The sequence below is a fragment of the Castor canadensis genome, chromosome 7 (assembly GCF_047511655.1).
Source record: "Castor canadensis chromosome 7, mCasCan1.hap1v2, whole genome shotgun sequence".
Classification (NCBI taxonomy): domain Eukaryota; kingdom Metazoa; phylum Chordata; class Mammalia; order Rodentia; family Castoridae; genus Castor; species Castor canadensis.
Window position 1 is genome coordinate 126,287,269 of NC_133392.1, and position 22,578 is coordinate 126,309,846.

General features: G+C 35.2%; 1 protein-coding gene across 7 annotated transcripts in view; it reads left to right on the plus strand.

The window, feature by feature from the left end:
* Positions 1-22,578, plus strand: part of Stil (STIL centriolar assembly protein) — a 63,908-nt gene that overhangs the window by 17,773 nt on the left and 23,557 nt on the right. For 5 of the 7 annotated variants that reach the window (XM_074080198.1, XM_074080200.1, XM_020184006.2 and 2 more), the window contains 10 exons: positions 554-661; positions 2,278-2,387; positions 2,801-2,988; positions 5,265-5,512; positions 7,634-7,717; positions 9,265-9,351; positions 11,818-11,968; positions 13,240-13,349; positions 17,763-17,877; positions 19,366-20,331. In XM_074080198.1, the coding sequence (XP_073936299.1) occupies positions 554-661; positions 2,278-2,387; positions 2,801-2,988; positions 5,265-5,512; positions 7,634-7,717; positions 9,265-9,351; positions 11,818-11,968; positions 13,240-13,349; positions 17,763-17,877; positions 19,366-20,331 (2,167 nt within the window). Of the gene's footprint in view, positions 1-553; positions 662-2,277; positions 2,388-2,800; positions 2,989-5,264; positions 5,513-7,633; positions 7,718-9,264; positions 9,352-10,046; positions 11,494-11,817; positions 11,969-13,239; positions 13,350-17,762; positions 17,878-19,365; positions 20,332-22,578 lie in introns of those variants that run through there. The other 2 variants (XM_074080201.1, XM_074080202.1) reach the window with 2 other exon arrangements.

The following is a 22,578-nucleotide window of genomic DNA, read 5'->3' on the forward strand; positions in this document are numbered from 1 at the left end:
TTACTTATTTACTGACCAATTTTCAGTAATCTCTGTCATTTATGGCAGTAATTGTGACTCATGTATGTGTATTGGAAGGGGAGTTAGGACCCTTTGAATATCTCGTAAGAGCCATGCCTTTTATTCCCTAAGAAAAAACATACATGCATGCAAAATTTTGTACCCAGGGTCAGAGTGCAACTTTCAATTTGTGTCTTCCCTGCCTCCAAAGTCTGCCTGTAGACTCCGGAGTAAGAAAAAGACTAATAACTGCATTAATTGAAGTTTTGCAATGCATTGTGCCAGGTGATGTGTGAAGCACTTTTCCATTCCTATTTTATCCTTACAGCAAGCTTATGAGATGGGTACTATTATTCCCACCTTTTCTTTAAATGAGGAAAATATAGCATAGAGAGATTACTCAACCATACTCATGCAGTTACTAAGTGGTATAGCCAGGATTTAAACCTGATGTGACTTCTACCCTGCAGTGCTGAGGAAGTAAACTTGAAGCATTGTAGGTTGGGCTTTAAAGGTACTTTTCTGTGTGCTTTAATTTTAATTTTTTTTAAAGGTTTCCTTCAAGCAAGATGGTACCTTTCCACTTTCCTCCATCAAAATTAGCACTTTGGAACCCAATACCAATTGGAGATATTGTCTACTTACATCTCAATTACTACAGGTATAAGATGTTTCTTTTTTCAAATCAAACCAGTATAAATATGAGTCATAAAAGAATGTGTAAGGCAAAGTTGGTTATTATGACCAATTAAAAGTTGAGCATCTCTAATCCCAAAATCCAAAATCTGATATGTTCCAAAATCCAAAAGTTTTTGGGTGCCTATATTATGCCACAGGTGGAAAATTCTGACTCACATATACCAAGTCACAGTCAAAATGAAATCAGGCTTTGTGTATAAAATGTTTCTAAAATATCAGTTAATTTCATGTTTAGGTTTGGATCCTATCCCCAAGATAGCTCATATATGTGCTAATATTTCAAAATCTAGAACCCTTCTGGTCTCAAGCATTTCAGATGAGGAATGCTCAACCTATGTTCATTTTTCTTTACTGTCCCACAAAAAGCTCCCCTCAGACAAAAATTACATCTGCCATTTCTTAAATCTTTTCCTTATGCTTTTGAGAAATAATCTCAAATTTCACATTCAAAATATTCTACAAATTTAAAGTTCTGAGTATTGTAGGTATCCAAAAGAGATGAACTACAAAAACTAAAAATGCTTCTCATCATACTTTACATCAAATATTGAGAAGATTGAACTGATTTTGAGTAGATCAGATTAGAAGGAATATAAAATATTGTGGTTCTATTTAGGACCAGGAAGAAGTTTAGATTTAAAGTAGTAGAAAATAGATCCATTGAGATTTCATATATAAGGACTTGTTAAAAGCAATATTTTAAGAAGAATGGATTATGATGTTAGGACCTAGCTATGATACGGTTTTCTGTAATCTCATAGATTTATGCTACTGTGGTTTACGATAATTTATCAGGAGTCTGCCTAGAGTGTTAAATCCTGATTTTTCTCCTTCTTATTTATGTGACCTCAATATTTATAGTGGGGTGGGGTGCTGATAATTGAACCCAGGTTCCTTGATCATGCTAGGCAAACACTCTACCACTGAGCCCCCCCCGCCCTCCGTCCATTCAGGTTTTTCAAATTTGGAAGTACATACACCATATATATGAAAGAATGTTAATAATACATATGCTTAGTGTATAGAATAATAGTAAACATCTGTGGACCTGTTTCCAGTGAATTACTATATAATCTTTTGAATTTTTAGTTGATTATATTTTATTTCTGCAAGTTCTGAGTACTTTTTTTCAAATTTGTCTGGTTTTGTTTTATAGATTTTTTTGTTCCTTGATCATTTTGGCTTCCCTCTTATATTTCTTTAAACATTTAATCATTTTTATATTCTTATTCATTAGTGCTATTTGAAGTTTATAAACAATATGTAAACATATGGATGTGACTGTTCCAATAAAACTTTATTTACAAAAACAGATCAGCCTCATAATTTGTTAATTCATGCTCTGGCTTCTAAAGTAGGCAGGTGCCTAGAGGACACTTGCAGTTCTGAGTCAGCTTACTGACATTATAGTTTCCAGGTGACCCTCTCTACCCCTTGCCTTTGACCTTGGGATTTCCTGATAATCATCTTTGTGTACATGTTAAAAATTGTGTGTTACATTTTAGGCAGCATTTCATAACAAGCTGTTTTAGGACAGCAGATTCATCACATTCATAAAAGACTTCCATTATTTTTCAGAAATCCAAAGCTTGTGGTGACTAAAAAGACCATTAGACTTGCTTATCGTCATGCTAAGCAGAATAAAAATGTGCTGTGCTTTTTACTTGGTTCTCTTTCAGTGGATGAAGGTAATACACTTTTTAAAAATTAATTATATGACTATAATAGAATTTACATTTATTGATTCAGCCAGCTATAGTATGTACTTTTTGCTAATTTTCTTTTATATATACGAAGGATATGAAGACGAGTAAAACTACTCATTGCAGACTTCACAATATAGTTAGGTGGAAGACTATACAAGCAAGCCATCTTCTGTGTGTTGGGTGGGGGGAGGGGCACTGGGCATTGAACCCAGTGTCTTGTGCTTGCTAAGCAATCACTGTATCAGTTGAGCTATGACCCCAGTTAAACCACTTTTCAGAGGAAGATTTTTAGTATACTATTGGTGTGAACAAAGTGTTTGCTAAAATATAGTCTTGCTTGGCTGATTTATGTTATATTAGCATGCTACATAATCATTGTTATTTTTGATCTTCAGATGAAGAAGGTGTGACATTGACAGTAGATCGCTTTGATCCTGGTCGAGAAGTACCTGAATGCTTAGAAAGAACCCCCACTGCTTCTCTTCCTGGAGACTTTTTGATCCCATGCAAAGTTCATACTCAAGGAGTTTGTTCGAGAGAAATGACAATTCATAATGCAGATGACTTCAGTTCAACTTTTAAGGTGAAATTCAATGGTAGCTTGCTTGATTTATTGATTGATTTGGTGGTACTGGAGTTTCAACTCAGGGTCTTGCACTTGCTAGGCAAGCACTCTGCTACTTGAGCCTCAACCCCAGCCATTCTTCTTTTTTTCCCCACATTATAAGTATTATTTAAAAAACGAGATGAAAACACTTACATCATGTCCCAGGGCCTGGAGGAAGTACTGGTGGAGCTCCAGGGTATCAGCCATCAGTCTTAATTCAATACAAGAATCGTACTGTATGGGACAGCGAATATGATTGAAATACTTCATATACATGTTTGAAGATAGAATAATGAAACTTGTTAAAATTGCTTAAAAAGGAGAAGAGGGAGATAAGAAAGAGTAACATAGGAGGTCAGTTTGATCAAAGTACTTTATATGTGTGTATGTAAATATCACAATGAAACCTCTTTGTACAATTAAAATACACTAATTGAAAAAAGAGACAAAAGACTGGATAATGTGGGTCATGCCTATAATCCCAGCTACACAGGAGAAGGAGATTGGGAAGATTGTAGTTCAAGACCAGCCTAGGCAAAAAGATAAACTACATCTCAACCAACATGCTGGGTGTGGTGGTGCATGCCTGTGGTCCCAGCTATGCAGTCAGCTGTAGGTAGGACGATCATGGTGTAGGCTAGCCCTGCTAAAAGCACAAGGCCCTAGCTGAAAAATAACATCAAAAGCAAAAAGGGCTGGAGGTATTGTTCAAGTGGCATAACCTCTGAGTCAAAACCCCAGTACTGCCAAAAAAAATTAAGAAAAAAGTCATTTTATAGATTATGCAGTATTTATTTTTTTTTTGTAACTAAAAGAAACTATTGCTAAAGTTAAATATATTATTACAAAAGCAGCATGCATTTATTACAGAAAAACAGAATCAAAGATTGATAATCATATTGACAAGCATTAAAAAAGCAATCTTTCCATTCAGAGATAACCATATTAACTACATTGACATAGAAAATTCCAGATATTTTACAGTGCACGTGTTTTTAAATAAAAATAGGAGCATATGGCTCATGCTGTTCTGTAAATTGGTTTTCTTTTACCTAACAATGTATCATAAAATTGTCCCATATTAAATATTATATAGAACATCATTTTTATGTTACTAGTCCATTGTGTTAATATCATTTCTTTACTAAATCCCCTATTGTTAGGTGTTTATTCAATAACAGTCATCCTTGTGGAACTAAATTTTCACATATATCCGTAGTTAATTTGCTAAGACAAATTGCTAAAAGTGGAATTTCTGGTCCAAAGAGTTTTCACACTATAACACACTATGCTATTTTCTCTCTCCCCTCTTTTTTTTGATTGTTTTTTATTATTTTTAGAACTCACATGTGTAATTCTACCCTCCCCACTGCAGTATTTCAAAGTATTTGAAAGATAGTCATAAATAATTTCTCATTGAATTTTTGTGGACCTATAATCCAATTAAATGGTTTCTGAGGATAAACATCCTAGGTATGTAGTATGTGTAGCATTCCAGAAGAAGAAACAGTGTGAACAAGATAGGAAAGTTCAAGGTGTAACTTTAAGGGTATAGATTTTTGCTGTATTTGTGAGCAGTTGGACTGGAGTATTAGTTTGGTCAGATTATGGAGAGCCTTGTCTACCAGGCTAAGGAATTTGGACTTTCTTATAGGGACCATTAAAGGTTTCTTACAGTGCTGAGGATGGAACCCAGGTGTTTTACCACTCCACTATATCCCCAGCCTTTTGTTTTGCTTTTTTGAGTTGAGGCAGGCTGACTGAAGTCAGAGAGAGAAGTTAATGAGACCATTTGCAGTAGTAGTCAGACGTGTATTAGAGAGGATGTATTAGCCTATAATAGAGTGGTGGCACTAAGATTACAACAGAGGACATGAGCAAATACAGAACTGACTTGACAACTTAGGGAAACAAGAAAGGACTCAAAAAGGAATGATCTTGAGATTCTCTGAGATGGATTCAGAGTTAATTTAACATCTTTTTTTTCCTATGCAATAAATACTTACTAGGGGTAAAATTCCCCAGTAAGAATTTGACATGTTACTAAGACATCTAAGTTGAAAATATGTGATGAAGCTACAGAAGTCTTACTTGCTTTCATGCAGTTACTCACGTAATCTTTTGATCACATGAAAAAAATGAGAATTAAAATAACTCAGAAGTAATGCAAGCTGTATGTGGCACCAAGTAAACCTTAAAGATATGGATACTTTTCAAAATTTTAAAATAATTGTATAATATTGATTCCTCAGGCTCTACAGCATCACATATGTAGCAAAGATTCCTTGGACTGGGGGAAGCTGCTTTCCCTAAGAGCTCAGATCACTTGCAGGGAGAGTTTGAACAGTGTGGATTTTGACTTGCACTGGGCAGCAGTAACTTTAGCAAATAACTTCAAATGTGCTCCTGTGAAGCCCATCCCCATTATTCCAACAGCTCTAGCAAGAAACTTGAGCAGTAATCTGAATATTTCTCAAGTTCAAGAGATCTACAAATATGGGTAAGTAAAACATTAATCTAAACATTTTATTTATTTATTTATTTATTTTGGTGGTATTAGGGGTTGAACTCAGGGTCTTGTGCTTGCTAAGCAGGCACTACCACTTGAGCCGTGCCTTCAGCACTTAATTTTAAATATTGGTTCCATTAGGTTTTTTTTTTTTTTTTTTTTTTTTTTTACAGTACTGGGGTTTGAACTCAGGGCCTTCACCTTGAGCCATTCCATCAGCCCTTTTTTGTGAAGGATTTTTGCGAGATAGGATCTTGTGAACTATTTCCCAGGCTGGCTTCAAAGCTTAATCCTCCTGATCTCTGCCTCCTGAGTCGCTAGGATTAAAGGCGTGAGCCATCAATGCCCAGCAAGTTTTATTAAAATTGACTGGGTGGTGGGGATGTAGCCAGTGTTAGAGTGCTTACCTAGCATGTGTGAGATTAGATTAGAAAAACTTTTGGTTCATATTTTATTATTTTAAAATATAAGGGGAAATTACGTATTATTTTGCCTGTTCTATTTTGCCTGGGTTTTAGGCTATTTTCTTTTTTTTTAAACTATAATATGACTATGAACCTAAGAGAAGCTGGAGAACTTATTCATAGTATGCACTTTTAGGCATGAGTACTGAGTACAACAGGTAGAGAAAGGAGATAATTAAAATTTTGTAGTGCTCTTGCTTACCAAATTGTCAACTCCTTGAGGGTGGAGTTTCCTTACAGCTGGAGTAGAATCCTCTCCAGCTTCCTATACTGTAGTTTCTTAGGAAATGTAAGTCAAAATACTTGCTTTCTAATCCTCAGCAGGGCTGCTTCCCTGAATCCTCATCTGTTTTATCTTTTGTCTACTGAAGTAGGTTAGACAATGTAAGCACCCTGTGTTTTAAAATTTTGACCATAGGTAGCTCTAACATTATGCTTCTGGCTTCCTTTCCCACTGACTGCACCCTGGTTCCTGTTAGGTCTCTAGAGCCAAAAATGTTTGCCAAGGTACACTCAGCTCCAAGTCTGATCCTCTAAAAGTACTACTTCAAAAGAGAATGAGGAAAAAAAACAGAACATTCTCCTCAGAGTAGCAAGAAAGTCCCATTTTGAGTCTCAGATTCTGACCAGAGAGGTGCTTGCTGTTTAGAATGACCCAAAGAAAAAAGTATATTAAATCTTGGAATATTAAAAGGCATGATGATCAAAAAAGGTTTGAATAGAACATTTAATCCTTTTAAAATAATAAAGTGCTTCTCAACTGGGACATGGGATTTTAGGTCTTAAAATAAACCAAAAAATTAGTTTTCCTTTGTACCCATATCCATTCATTTATACAGCATGGATTTTCCTTTCCTTGAATTATCTATCTGTGACTACTTGGCATGCTGGATGTTCAGTAATCCATCCAGCCAGGTTTAAATTTAGAGCCTCATGCAAACTAGGCAGGTGCTCTTCTGCTTGAGCCACTCCGCCAGCCCCTTTTCATATTCTTAAAGCCTACTGTCAATTATAAGTATAATAATAAAGTATAAGTATAGTATAATGTCCTTTGAAAAAGTGGGTTTTTGGGTTTTATTATCATATTCTTTGACAGTGGTTGGAGGAGTTGTGGTTCGTGAATGGTTGATTAATACCTCCCCTAACTTAGCCTCTTTGACTGAGAAATCACATTTATTGCAATCTTGTCAAGTCACCTGGATGCTAAAAAAAACTTCCAGTAACAGGAATTTCACTTTTTCCAGTGTAACGTAATTGGTTCTGAAATAGTTTGAGTGTTAACACTTTTTTTGTGGGAGTGTGTTGTGCTAGGGACACTCAACCAATGAGCTACATCCCCAGTGTTGACACTTGATTAAAGTAAATTGTGAGTAAAGTTGAGGAGTAAAATTTTTGAAACAGTGTAATCTTCAGTGACCATTTTAATAAATAGAACTTTTAAGACCTTATGCCTCTTTAATTTCTTACCAGAGTCTTCCCTTTACTAAGTTAAATGCTTTGAACTGCTTTCTTTGTGTTTACATGTGTCTGAGAGACAGTGTTCTTTTGAATCATCCCTTACCTGAAATAAACTTCATGACTCAGATTATCTCTTTTAGGTAGAAAGTACATATTTAAAATTATTTTTGCATAACTATTTTCTGTTTAGATATCTTACCATGGATGAGACACGCAAATTATTACTTTTGCTGGAATCTGATCCCAAGGTGTATTCTCTACCATTAGTGGGAATGTAAGTATTGTACTACTTATGAAAGCCTTTTTAACCAGATGTGTAGCTAATATATGTGATAAGCATGTGAATTAGTTGTGTTTGAGTATTTAGATCATCTTATAAAACCACAAAAGTCAGTTGTTCTTAAGCTTTCTTTTAATAGTAGAATCAGCTAAAGTAAGATTTTTCCCAGTCTTAGGAAGAACTCTATTATGTAAAATAGATAAAATTGAATTCTCATTGAAGTTGTAAGCTTAGAGCCCTATTTATTCAATGTTTTTTTCAATACCCTTTGTCCTAAAGGTACCTTGAAAAACCAATAGTAGTGCTTAAAATCTACTACCAAGCAATTTTGCCTTTAGTATTAATGGCTTTCTCTTTAGAGTTAGTGGTTAACGATATTTAGACAGATTATTCCGAAATTTATTTATTTATTCAGCATTTATTTTTATTTATTTTTGGTGATACTGGGTGAATTCACAGCTTCATGCTTGCTTTTTTGTGTGGGGTATTAGGGTCTCACTTTTTTTTTTTTTTTTTTTTGGCATGGGCTGGCCTCAAACTGATCCTCCTGATCTCTGACTCTCAAGTATCTAGGATTACAGGCATGAGCCACCAGCACCTAGTTTTTCAGTTTTCATTGAATGCTTTCCATGTGCATAACATTATGTTTGGTACTATGTTTTGACTTAAAGCCCCTTCTCAAGGAATGTATAATCACAAAGAAAAATTAATAATAATGAAGTAAATGAACTGTGAAATGAATATAGAAAGTGAACAGTATCAGTATTTGAAAGAAATGATAGGGGGCATTTTCTTGTAGAAGGAAACGTGACCTGGACCTTTAATTGTTTGGATAGTGGAAGGGATGATGGCATGTGCAAAGTTAATAAGAATGCACATGGATTCTCTGGATTATGAAATCTGTATGCTGTGGTTCTGGTATTGGCTATGGCTTACCGATACTTAAGTAAACATTGACTAATAGCCTTCTGTATTTCAGGCTATCTGTGTATGTTACACCATTTAATCTCAACAACTCTGTAGAGTAGTTTTAGGTTACAAACTTCAGTCTCCTCAGCCCAATTTTCCAGTACAAGATACTCATTCTGACATTCTGTTTTCACCACTGAACCATTTTCTCTCTTACATCTCATGTGGAAGAAGACGGAAAAAGAAAGGTGTGCTTATTTTCTCTTAAGTAGACAGTATATATATTGACATAGATATCTACATTATCTCTCTAAATTGTCAGCATGATCTAGTTAGTGTTTGTAGATTTCTTATTTATAAGTCCTTTTAACATATTACTGGTAAATGTTAAGGATCTGCCATAATATCGCCTTGAGAATGGCACAATCTGATAATGCCAACCTCTAAGTGACGACAGACTTGTTTTTGGTTTTGTTGTTTGGTTTCACTTTGAGAAAGTCTCTGTAGCCTTGAGCTTCGTAGTTCAAAGCCAACACCCTACCTGTCTTCATGCCCCAGCCTCCCAAGCGCTGCAGTTGCAGTTGTGTACCATGACTTTTGGCTCATTATATGCTTTAATTTCTATTTTTTAGTTGGCTGTCTGGAATTATACATATCTATAGTCCTCAGGTGTGGGCTTGCTGCTTGAGATACATGTTCAGTTCTTCTATTCAAGAAAGGTAAGTGATATTTTATTCTGTAGTATTTTATTTTGATCTTTCCCCCTATTTATATTGTGTTGGCCTCACTTAAAATTCATATAACACTGTAATCTTTTTTTTTCTTGCCATGCTGGGGATGAAACCCAGGGCTATACACATACGAGGAAGTGCTCTACCACTAAACTACATACCAACCCATGCCTTAACTTTTTACAGTACTCATAAACAAGTAGCTTAAGAAAAATAAACCTTACATTAAATGGGAATAAAACAAAAAAAAAAAAGATGAGGTGACAGTATTCCTGGAAATAATCAAGGAATTCACTTGCCTAACAGAACTGTGATACAGAAGATACACTTTTTAAAGAACTCTCTAGTGATCATCTGCTGTGGCATTCTATTTTCATTCAGCAAAATGACTGAAAATGAGCTTGGATTTGTTACAAGTACTTTGTCAAGTTACACAGTGCTGCTACTACTGCACTAGGAAACATTTGAAATGCATTGTTTAATTTTTTTCCTGGAATTAAAGCATAAACATTAGAATTAATAGTTGGGAAACTTTATTTAATTTTATTTTATACATGGTGCCACTATTTGCCTCTTGCTTTTTCTTATCCACTTTTAGGAGTATTATGAAAATTAAAAAATAATCTCTTGTATATTCTTCAGATGCTTTTTGTTTGTTTGTTTGTTTGTTTGTTTTGAGACAGATCTCACTATAGAGCTGAGGCTGGTCCAGAACTCACTATGTAGCCCATGCTGGCTTCAAACTGAAGATTCTTCTATCTAAACTTCCTGAGTGTTGGGATTATAGGAATGCACCAATACATCTGGCTTCTAGACACTCTTATGGTTATACTTTTTATGTTTTATTTCATCTTCTCAAGAGAATTAGTTTTATTTGCAATGAAACAACGTAAGCTAGGTGTAGTGGTGTATGGCAGTGATCCTAGCATTTGGAAGGCTTAGGTGGGAGGGTTGCAAGTTCAAGGCTTGTCTGGACTACATAGACAGTTCCAGGCCACCCTGGGCTATGTAGTAGGATTTCATCTCAAAAAACAAAAACAAGGTCATTCTCATTTTCTCTCTAGAGATAATCTGCTTTTAGTCTATCAGAGGTATGTTCCTTTTCTAATAAACTTTGCCATCACTTTCACTACAAAAAAAGAAAAGCTGAGTGTTAGTTTTTTATTCTTTGCTAAGATTTAGTACAGTTAAGTTGTATTTAAGTTCCTTTTCAGTAAAATTAATTTTGAAGCTGTTTCTCATATACTGTGTTCATTCTGAAGCATTATGTAATTTCTTTGATACCAGAACTCTTTAATTATTGCCATAACTTAGGTTGGTACTTTACAGTTCCCCGAGCAGTGGTCTTACCTGACCCCAGAGAGAGGAACTAAGCAGAATATGCATTCTACCTCCATCCTCCACTGCTTTGATTGGTCATGTGACATCCCCAAACTATTTCTCATTCAATATTCTACAAAGTAGAGACAACTACTAAAAGTATTTTTAGTTAGATTTAGTATGTATTTTAAGGACTTGATAACTTTATAAAGATTTGTTGGATTGCTTAGTGAATAATAAAATTAATGTAATTTTATTAGGGTTTATAATAGTGAAATATAGTAAACAATTCAAATACCATTCATTAAAATCTAGGTGAACTAATAATGGGACATCTAAATGCTAGGCAGTTGCTAAAAAAATGAGAGCTGAGTGTGGTGGAGCATTATAATCCCAGCACTTTGGATGCTGAGGCAGTAGGATCATGATTTCCAGGGCAGACTGGACTACATAATAAGACTATATATAAAAAAAAAAAAATCTGAGTTATAATGTAGAATAGTGACATGGAAATATACAAGATAGACTGTCATATAAAAACAAAAATAGTAGTTGCAAATAATGAGTGAGGCCCCAATTTGTTGAATTATATAAAATATTTGTGTATATGTACAAAAGAATTCTGGGTAAAATGTTTTTGAGATTGACCCTTGCTATGTGGTTCAGGTAAATCTATAATTCCTGGAGTTTAGTGATCCTCCTGCCTCAGCCTCCCAAGCAGCTAGGGTTACAGGTGCCTGCTACCATGCCCAAATTCTGGAAGTACATGTCCTAAACTAGAGAGGGGTTGTCTTTATTTTCTTCATTCCTATTGTGTTTGATGTTTTTACAAGATTTACGTGATACATAGTAAAATTCATTTTTAAAATTAAAATTCAATGATTTTAACTTTTAATTTGTGATATAATAAATAATTATTAATAATAAATATACAATAATATAAATATATTATTATTTGTGTGTAATAATAATAATTTATTGATAGTAGTAATTATTTTATTATTATATCCCTAGTTTTCTTCCAAAAATTATACTCTAGATTCTCAACTAGGTTGGGAAACTTACCTGGGAGTTCTTTCAGGGTAATTTTGTTGTTGTCATTACATTTTAATTAAATGGTATTTTTTTGTCCAGGGTTTTTTCAGAATCTGGAAATTTCATCTTGGTTCTCTATTCTTTGACACATAAGGAACCTGAGTTTTATGAATGCCTCCCATGTGATGGCAGGACACCTGACCTTCGATTTCAGTTGCTCACCAGCAAGGAAACATTTCATCTTTTCAATGTAAGTGATTTGATGCCCAGTACATTAATGACTATTCTGGGTTGCATTTTTGCAGTTTAAACCATGGCCTCTACACTCCAAAATCTTTGGAGTATATGTATAGCTTACATGTTGTATCATTTTGAGTATTGAGGATGAATTTTGTGGTTTTATTATTCTCTTTGTCCTTATTGTGTCATCTTTGAAATATGTAGGCATAACAGGTAATATATAAAAGTCATATTTTTGACTGAAAAATCAATATTTATATAATAAAATCCAAGGAATTGGAATAAGTTATCTCTAGATCTAATAAAATACATAGAAATGCATGTATGTGATCACCAACAATACTGAAACAATAAGTGTCAGTATATAAAAACTAAATTTAAAGACCACTTTTTTTTTTTAAGATGGAGTTCTTATTATGTTGCCTAGGCTGTCCTTGAACTCCTAGTTCTTAAGTGATCTTCCTGCCTCAGCCTTTTTGAATAACTAGGACTACACCACTCCTGGCTTAAAGATCCAACAATAAAATTATTGGTTATCTTAGGTCTGAGAGCAATAATAAAATTATATTTTCTGTTATGAATACTTCTAAATAACCATGTGTTTCCTTTCAGATCTTTTGTTGTTGTTATCGACACTGGAGTTTCAACCCAGTGCCTTGTGCTTGCCAGGCAAGTGCTGTATCACTTGAGACCTGCCTCCAGTCCTTTTTGCTTTTACTTACCTTTAGAATAGGGTTTCATGTTTATGCTGGGTCTGCCTGGACCACAGTCATTCTATTTATGCTTCCTATGTAGCTAGGTTGGCAGGCATGCACCACCACACCCAGCTTTTTATGGTTAAGATGGGGTCCTGTGACTTTTGCCTGGGCTATCCTTAAATGGTGATATTTCCAGTGTCTGCCTCTTGAGTAGTTTAGGATTACAGGCATGAGCCATCACACTTGGCCTCCACTCAGATCTTTTGTTTCCTTTGAGTTCTTTTATGTTTTATGAATAAAGTTTTACTTCAATTATAACCATTGTAAATGATGTGTAATAATTTTTTTCTGTTTTAGAGACTTCATTTATCATTTTATTCTTTAGATGGTCTCTTCTGTTCATAGTTTTTATATTCACTGAATCCCTGGTTACTGAGTAAGCTATATAACACAGATAGGTGATTAGGTTACAGTTACAGAAATCAGAAGTGCTCCCCATCCTCTTCTCTCCTCAGTGTTTCAAAGCTACTTTTCATCTAAATAGAGTTGTTTGGAGTTTTTATTTCTGTGTTCTTCATTTCAGAATGTTGAAAGTTCTGACAAAAATCCAATCCATTTTGAACTGAGTGCTGAAAGCCAAGATGTAGAAAGAGAATTTTTCAGCAAGTTTCCCAAGAATCTTTCAGTTAAGAGGTAAAAGATAACTTTTCATTATCTTGTGTACTTTTTTGTTTTACTACAATCATTAATTTTTGGTGAATAAAGTAACTCTCCAATTATTTCTGATAAAACTATGTGTAAATCTTATGACCATAGTTGTCTTTGCTTTAAATGCATTCATTTCTTCATTTTAACTAGTAAGTTATATGATAATTTTAATGAAATTATAACTAATATGATTTTTGTGTGAGTTGACTTACGTAGGAAAATGAAAAGAGTATTTGTCAGCAGTTATCTTACTTAAGAAGTAGCATTCTATTTTTGCTTAATGCCTTTTGTTTTTCCCTTTCTTGGAGTTTTAAACCTGGGCCTAACAGATAAACTACTGTAAAAATAACTCCTCTACCTATAAAAGAAATTGTTTGTTTAAATTTTTTTTTATTTTTTGTTTAAGGCATAATTGTACCTGATAGCTTAAAAACTTTTAAAGCAAATACACTTTGCAGAATGTTAAATAAGGGCTTGGGTCATTGTATTCTACCTTTGCTACCTTTTGTGGTAAAGAAGATACTCCTGGCATTAAAAATGGTTCTCCAGAGAAACAGAAACAGCAGGATGTGTATATACAGAGTGAGGTATTTATTTTCAGGTACTGGCTCCAGTAACTAAGGAGGCTTGACATGTCCAAAATCTGCAAGGTAGGCTGGCAGGCTGGAGACCCAGGAAGAGTTGCATTTTGAGAACAAAGGCCATTTGCTGGCAAGATTCCCTTTCCCTCCAGGGAAGTCAATGTTTTTCTATTAAAATGTTCAACTGATTGGATGTGGCCTACCCATATTATGGAGAGTGCTGATTTAAATGTTAATCTCAAATAAAAATATACCTCCATGGAAACATCTAGAAGAATGTTTGACCAAATTATTTGGGTACTCTGTCCTAGCAGAGTCAACACAAAATTAATCATTACATCCCTAATTCAGTTTTTTCATTTATTCGACTACATGCCTGGTAATTGCTGAGGTGTGGGGATTTGGTGGCATACCAGATGCATGGAATTTATAATCCAGTGATAGAATGTTGGGTGTTATATTATTTGAGAGGTCCATTAATTTTATAAAGTCAGTTAAAAGCTGCTCTTAAGCCAGGCGCTGGTGGCTCATGCTTGTGATCCTAGCTACTCAGGAAGTAGAGATCAGGAGGGTCACAGTTCAAAGCTAGCCCAGACAAATAATTCTTGAGACTTTATCTCAAAAAAACCCACCACAAGAAAAGGCTGATTGAGTGGCTTAAGGTGCAGGCCCTGAGTTCAAACCCCCATACAACAGAAAAAAAAAAGCCGCTCTTGAATATTGTTTGTTTGTTTGTTTGTTTGTTTTTGGCGACACTGGGGTTTGAACTCAGGGTCTTAGGCTTGCTAGGCAGGGACTTTTACCACTTGAGCCACTCAGCCCTTTATTTTATTCTGAAGAATGTTGAGCCATGCCTAAAGCAGTAAAGCACCTACCTCACAAGTGTTAAGGTCTGAGTTCAAATCCCAGTACTGCCAAAAAAAAAAATGTTTATCCTTTGACTCTTCAGTTTAGAAATAGTATGTTATTTTTAATTCATCCTAGCAGTTGAGTTGTCTGTTTCTCAACTTTTTGACATTACTCTATACCTGGCTTTTGGATTCTTTAATATTGTCTGTTTAGAATATTGCATGAGAAACAAGCAGATACAAGGTAGCTATTGACTTTTAAATTTTTTTTATTATGTTATTGTACTGGGAGTACATTATAACATTTACAAAAGTGCTTACAATATATCTTAGTTAAATTCACCCCCTCCATCATTCTCCTTTATTTCCCATACCCCCATTGATTTGTTTTTTAGTATTTTAATCTTACTCAGAAAATGTGATGTGGTGTGTGTGTGCGCACTGCAGATCAAACCAAGGGCACATGCTAGGCAAGCATTGTACCACCGAGTTACAGACACCCATCCTTGATTATTTTTATTTTTTTATTTTATTGTATTCTTTTTTTTTTTTTTTTTTGGTGGTACTGGGGTTTGAACTGAGGGCCTACACAGTGAACCACTCCGCTAGCTCTTTTTTGTGATTTTTTTTTTTTTTTTTTTTTTTGAGATAGGGTCTCACAAACTATTTGCCTAGGCTGGCTTCAAACTGCAATCCTTCTGATCTCTGCCTCCTGAGTAGCTAGATTTACAGACGTGAGCCACCAGCGCCCAGCTCAAAATGAGTCCCTGAATGGAAAATCAAAGTATTGGCAGGGTTACATCACTTCTGGAGGCAATAGGGGGAAAATCTATTTTGTTGCGTCTTCCAGCTTCTCGAGACTACCCACATTCCTTGTCTCATAGTCCCTCACTCCATTTTCAAAACTAGCAGCATAGCATCTTCAAATCTATCTCTCTCTTTCCTCTTCCTCTCTCCATCTCTCTCTGACCTACTTTTCTAACTCTGACGCTCTTAACTTCTCTCCAGTAAGTACCCTTTTGGTTACATTGGGCCCACCCGGATAATCCAAAATAACTCCCCATGTCAAGATCCTCAATATAATTACACCTGCAAACTTTCTTTTGCGCATATTCAGTAGTTGGAGGGAATAGAAAGGTGTCTAAAGTATGTCCACTCAGTCTTCTTTGGGTATTTTAAACTATCCCTGGAATAGATCACCAGAAAAACTGTTACATTCTAAGGCTTTCAGAAGTACCTTAAATTTCTTAAGTTGTAAGACTTTAATTAACATTTTATTGAATATTTATGAAAGAAAAGGTCAAAGTCAGGCAGCACAATTTCTTTGTTTTCTGTTTTTCTGGTGGAACTGGGATTTGAACTACGGGCTTCGCACTTGTAGAGCAAGCACTCTACCACTTGTCATGTCCATGCACTGAGCACATGGGATATCATTGTATATTCCAAATGTCCTTCTTGGATGTTGTGGGAGAGCTTCTTAAACACACCCTGCAGATATGTTCACTGCTTCATTCTTTCCAGACTATCAGTATTTGGGGAACAGTCTCTGCTGTCAGATCTTCAGATCTACTTTGGGATTTCTTTTCTATTATTCTCCTGCTAGGAAGAATTCCACTTGCATGAAATGGGATGCAAGATGCTTTCTTAGAAACCTCATTCATTCTAAGCTGTTGTAGCTTCTTCAGGCTTATCTTTTTCCTAAAGTATCCTAATGAGACTTTAGTTTAGAATGCAAAAAACAGTCATGCACATAGGATTCCAAATCTTTAGTAGTCTTTAAAATTTTGGGGTGGTACTGAGGTTTGAACTCAGAGCCTTATGTTTGTGAGGCAGGCACTCTTACCACTTGAGCCACTCCACCAGCACTTTTTTGTGATGAGTTTTTTTGAGATAGGGTCTCAAGAATTATTTGCCCTGGACTGGCTTTGAACCACAATCCTCCTGATCTCTGCCTCCTGAATAGCTAGGATTATAGGTCTGAGCCACTGGAGCCTAGCCAAATTTTTAGTTGTCTTAAACCCTAATTTTAGGTTTTGAAACATAGTGCTAACAGTCAAAAGAATTTTTTTTTTTCCTTTTTTGCATTGCTGGGGATTAAACCCAGGGCCTTGCACATGTTATGCAATTGTTCCAGCTGAACATAGAAAAATTTTGATAAGCACATAGGATTACAAATCTTTAGTAGTCTTTGTAAGTGGGTTGTGATACTCTTATGTCTCAAAGTATTTTTCCATCACAGATATAGATACATTGGAAAATATAATTATCTAATGGTTTTCTCTTTTTTTTGCAGTACTAGGGCTTGAACTCTGAGTCTCATGCCACCAGCCATTTTTTGTATTGAACATTTTTGAGATAGACTCCCTTGAACTATTTGCCCATGATCCTCCTGATCTCTGCTTCCTGAGTAGCTGGGATAACAGGCATGAGCCACCAGCACCCAGCTTGGTTTTCCTTTTCAACACAGTTGGTACTTCATACAATGTGTTTAGTACAAGTCTGTCACATTAAACAATTTTTTTTATAGTAAGTGCCAGGTTTATTTCTACATTCTTCAGTGTGGTCAATCTGAAGGTGCTCTGTGACTATTGATTTATTGTAACATCAACAACATAGGGTTAAAGTTACCATGATGAGGCAAATGAGTTCAGTAAGCATGAGTTGGAGTAAACTAGCTTTCCCTGTAAACTAACATTTACTTAAAAAAAAAAAACCTATTGTTGTCTGATATTAAATGATACAAACACTACTTATTAAAGGAGTTTATTCAGTTTCAAAAAGGAAGAAAGAAAGAACACCAGAAAGTTTTTGGGATTTTTTTTTTTTTTTTTTGAGACAGGGTCTTGCCATGTATGCCACACTAGCCTCAAACTCAACAATCCTCCTACCTCAGCCTCCCAAGTACTGGGATTATAGTTGTATGTCACCACACCTGGCTTGAAGGTTTTTCTTGTCTGTCTACTTTTTAGGTCTCCCCAGAAGTTACCCCCTGGGAAAATACCAATAAATGACCATGACTCTGGTGTTGAAGATGAAGATTTTTCTCCAAGACCAATTCCTAGTCCTCATCCAGTGAGTCAGAAGGTATCAGCAATCCTACAGTGAATTCTCCTTTGTGGTTAGAAACCTGAAAAATCTCTTTATGTTAAAGCAGTAAAAATACCTAAAACTTAGGTATCATTCTAGTTGTCTGTATCTGTATGATATCTATATCTATATAGAGATATCTATGTACCTCAAATGTACATATAATTATTATTAAATATCATGTATGCATATATTCACATATGTGTAATAATGTATACATAATAAGTACATATAATTATCATTCCCAGAGTAAACTGAGGCATAGATTGGTTGTTACCTGTCCAAGATCACACAGCTAATAAGTAGTAAACCTTGGATCCTAATTCAGGAGGTTTGGTTTTAGAATCTGGTGCTTTTAACGAACATATAGTCTCAACATTCTATACTGTCACCAAAACTGACACTGGTTTTTGTTACTATATTCTGAGAAAACATCTAGTTGCATTCAGAAGTTGCTAATAAACCCTGTCATATATTTTTTTTGATTGCTGCCACCCAGTGGATTATTCTAGAATTGTTGTTTACATTAATTGGACTCGTTTTAGAAGAAAAAGGAGTGGAAGGTTGTGTGTGATGGTACATGTCTATAATCCCAGCTACTAAGGAGACAGATTAGAAAGATCGTGGTTCCGCTAACCTGGGCAAAAAGTTAGTAAGACTCCATCTCAGCCAGCAAGCCAGGCATGGTGCTGTGCATCTGTTACGTCATCTACATGAAGGGCAAAGGAAGGAGGCCCACAGTCCCAGGCCAGCTCCAAATAAAGATGCACAACCCTATCTGGAAAATGACTAAAGTGGGCATTAAAAAAAAAAAAAAAAGGCTTAGGCCTTTTACTCAAGTAGTAGTGTGCCTCTGTAGCAAGTGCAAGACCTTGAGTTCAAACTCTAATACTGCCAAAAACAAAAGGAAACAGCGGGAAAGATTTTTAAAAGTTAATATCACGGTATAACAAATTCACATCAGGAATATTGTGTTTGTTTTCTTTTTTATCCCTTTTAGTTACTATTAGTAGAAGAAATAACTGAATAACTTTACTTAGTAGAGAAATATTCTGATATTTGCTGGAGAATCCTTTGTTATTCAAGATGTATAAACATTTGCTACTGTGGTTCAACATTGCAATTGAAGCATGCTGCCTGTAATAATGTTTTTTGCAAAGTGAGGGTAAAATACTATTGTGTAAAACAATTTTCTCATACTGTATTCTGTGATCTAAGCAATGCACATCAGTTCCAATAAAAGGCATTCCACTATTAAATAAGTGTGGGAAATGCTTAGATATATTCTTTGAGGACAAAGACCTTGCTTATTTGCTCACAATTGTATGCCTACTGTCTAGCATATAGAAGATGCCCAGGACATACTTGTTGATTGTCTAAATAATGGACAATTATTTATACACAATTGGACATTATTTGGGAAATACTGGTCTAAGGAAAGTACAGCATGTCTCCTAAAAATTTCCTCTTTTTTCCCTGTTGTAGATTTCTAAGATCCAACCATCAGTTCCTGAACTTTCTCTTGTGTTGGATGGCAATTACACAGAATCTAATCATATCTCTAATCCATTGGAAGTGATGAATATTGAAACCCTTCCTTCAGTTAACCAGACTGAACACTTGAAGCCCTTGCAACCTGAGCTTTATGATGAAAAACACAGCACAGAAGATGAAGCTGGAGAGTCTTCCTTGAAAGGGATGCCAAATCAGTTGAACCAGGGCACTGCTTCTTTGAGTCACTGCAAAGTAAGACAGTCATCTTCCTGCAAGAACGAGAACCATCATTTCAAGAACAACAGTATTATACCATCCTCTCTTAATGTACCACCTCTTGATATACCTGAGAAGCTTCAAGTAGTTTCTGCTGGGAACGAACAAAGAGAAGACTATTGTATAAGACCTTCAGTGTTTAATTCTGGGCAGTCTTCTCTTGCTCCACAGCCCCACCCACACAATTTTGTTTTTTCACCCCATAATGCAGGAAGACCAATGAAATTTCAGATACCTACTCCCTCACTACCATCTTACTATTCCACAAATGTTTGCAGCTGTTGTCAGCATCATGGTCATATTCAATATAGTACAATAAATTCTTGGCAAGGAATAAATTCAGTGGGGTCCATTCAAGACCTCCAGCCAGAAGCCCTTCAAAAGCATTCAGTATTTCCCCCAAGCAGGTGTCCAGCTTTGTACCACAATGCAGTCTACTCCTCAAGTAGTCCTGTAACCTTGAGACCTCAGGGAAGTATGGCCAGTTGTTCTTACCACAACAATACAGAACCGTCCCCTGTGGCAGGACCTTCACATATGAACTCATGTAACCCACAGCCTTGTGCAGTGTTCATGCACACACCCAAGACTGGATCAGATGATGGAATGATGGGACTATCTCCAGATGCATATCGGTTTGTCACAGAGCAAGACAGACAGCTGAGATTACTTCAGGCGCAGGTTTGCTTGGAACTTTCTTAGTTTTGTCAAATTTTTGGTATTAACATGATTTCTTAAAAACTGGTAACTCTCAGTAATTATGCTTTATAGAAGTATAGAATGTCAGAATTAGAAAGAGCCTTAGAAACTGAATTCTAGTCCTCCTGATTACCTGTAAGTAAAATGAGGATTACAGAGAATAATTTAACCCAATGCCACATTGCTAGTTAGTAGTAGAATCAGGACTAGAAAGCAAAGTTTCTTTCTGTTTATCTTGTGGATATCCTACCCTACAAAATAATTGCATTTTTCTTTTCACTTTTTGCCTTCAATGAAAAGACTATGTTACCTTTACATACAACTAAGAACAAAGACTGGCATGTATTTTAGTTTGTCAACACTTTAGTATGTATACTAACCCTTAGCCAGTATGCTATAAGGGAATAGTCAAGAACCTTTCTGTTTATCTATTGGAATTTGTTCCAGTCATTTTATTCTGAAATGTTCCCTTTCTTCAGGACTTTTATTGCAGAGCTCTTAGTCTCTTAATTATATTCTCCTGCAGAGTTTAGTGCAGAAGTAATTGTGTCTTTTTTTTTTTTTCCCTTTTCTCATCAGCATACTTACTCTATATAGTACTACAAGCCTGTTGTTCCTCTCTTTCCACCCAGTACCAGTGGTAACAACCTGAAATATGTTCTTCATGTATTTTCCATGATTCTCTAACTATACAAATATATGTGCAATATGCATAAATAATGTAGTCCTTTTATTAAGTTGGAGCCATAGTGTTTGCATTTTGAAAAAGAAAGTGAATTTTGAAATTCTCTTTAAAAATTCTTTGAATAGGAGCATCTGAGAAAAATTTACTTTTGCTGCTTTTTAAACATAGGTTAATTCTCTGAAATTATAAAATGGATTTTAACAAATCTTTATAAACTTAGCAAAAGTTTTAATATAAATATTTTCACATTGAAAAGAATTCTTTACATTTATTTCCCGTTCTATTTAAAAAGAAAGACTAATAGAGGCTAAAAGGATGCTTTAAGCTATTTAGAAATCTTAGTTACTTGGGATTATAGGCTTAAAATGTAATATAGACTGTGGAATTTCATGTAGATTATCTGCCTTTTTATACAATATGTGATACAGAAAATCTTCTGTGATAAGTATACATAGTATTTTCCTCCTACATAAACTTTTTTTTAAGCTTTTGTTTTTTTTCCTTACAGTGCTGGGAATTGAACTCAGGGCCTTATATATGCTAGGCAAGTGCTCTACCACTGAACTACACCCCAGCCCCTTTAGTTACCTGTTTTGGAAATATTTTAGACATATTCTCTATAAGTACATATAGAAATTTTATTCTGCTAGGATTGTTTTCTCTTATTCTCCCATTGATTATGTCAACAGTTTGAGATTTCTTCTGTTGCAAACAGTGTAGCAGTGAGCATCCTTATACTAAGATCATTTTATTTACATTTATCCTTTTTTTAAAGTTTTTTACATCATTTATTCACATTTATTTTTCACTGCATATGTGGCAGTATCTCTGTACAATAGACTCCTAGAAGTAATTGAGAAGTCAAAGGGAATATATCTTTTAAATGTCCAAAGATACCCACAGTTTCTCCTCTTCTAGTATTCCAAGTCTCATTTCAGTATAGTGCTTAAGGGAGTAGGCTCTGGTGCCAGACTCCTTAAATTCTAATCCAGTTTCTGGGTAACCTAAGTTATCCAACCTTCAACAGGTAACCTCTCTGAATTCAGTTTTCTAATGTATAAAATGAGATACATATATATGTAAAAGTTGTATGAAGTTCTAAGGATTAAATGAATTAGTAGGTAAAGGCTTAGTGTAAGTGCTTGGCATATAGTTAGTACTCAATAAATATTAACTGTTACTATTTCCATTATCATTATTTGCTCAGTTAATGGTACCACCTGTTATCCAGTCACGCAGTCCAAATTCACCCCCAAAAAACTGAGCTTTGGGAGCTAGGTCTGTAGCTTAGTGGTAGTGTATTTGCCTAGCATGTGTGAGGTTTGAGATTCAATCTCTAGCACTGTAAAGAAGAACAAAAATGAAAGTATGTTGGTTTACTTTGTAAATAAGTCTTGAACTTAACTCTTTTGTTTTTTAACTACTCTTTACTATCTTTCCTGATACCACCCTAATTCAATATTTTGTCTAATTTATGCTGCTTCCAGTACTGTCACCTCATATTTCCTTCAATTGAAACATGCAGCTATCTTTTTAAAGCACAG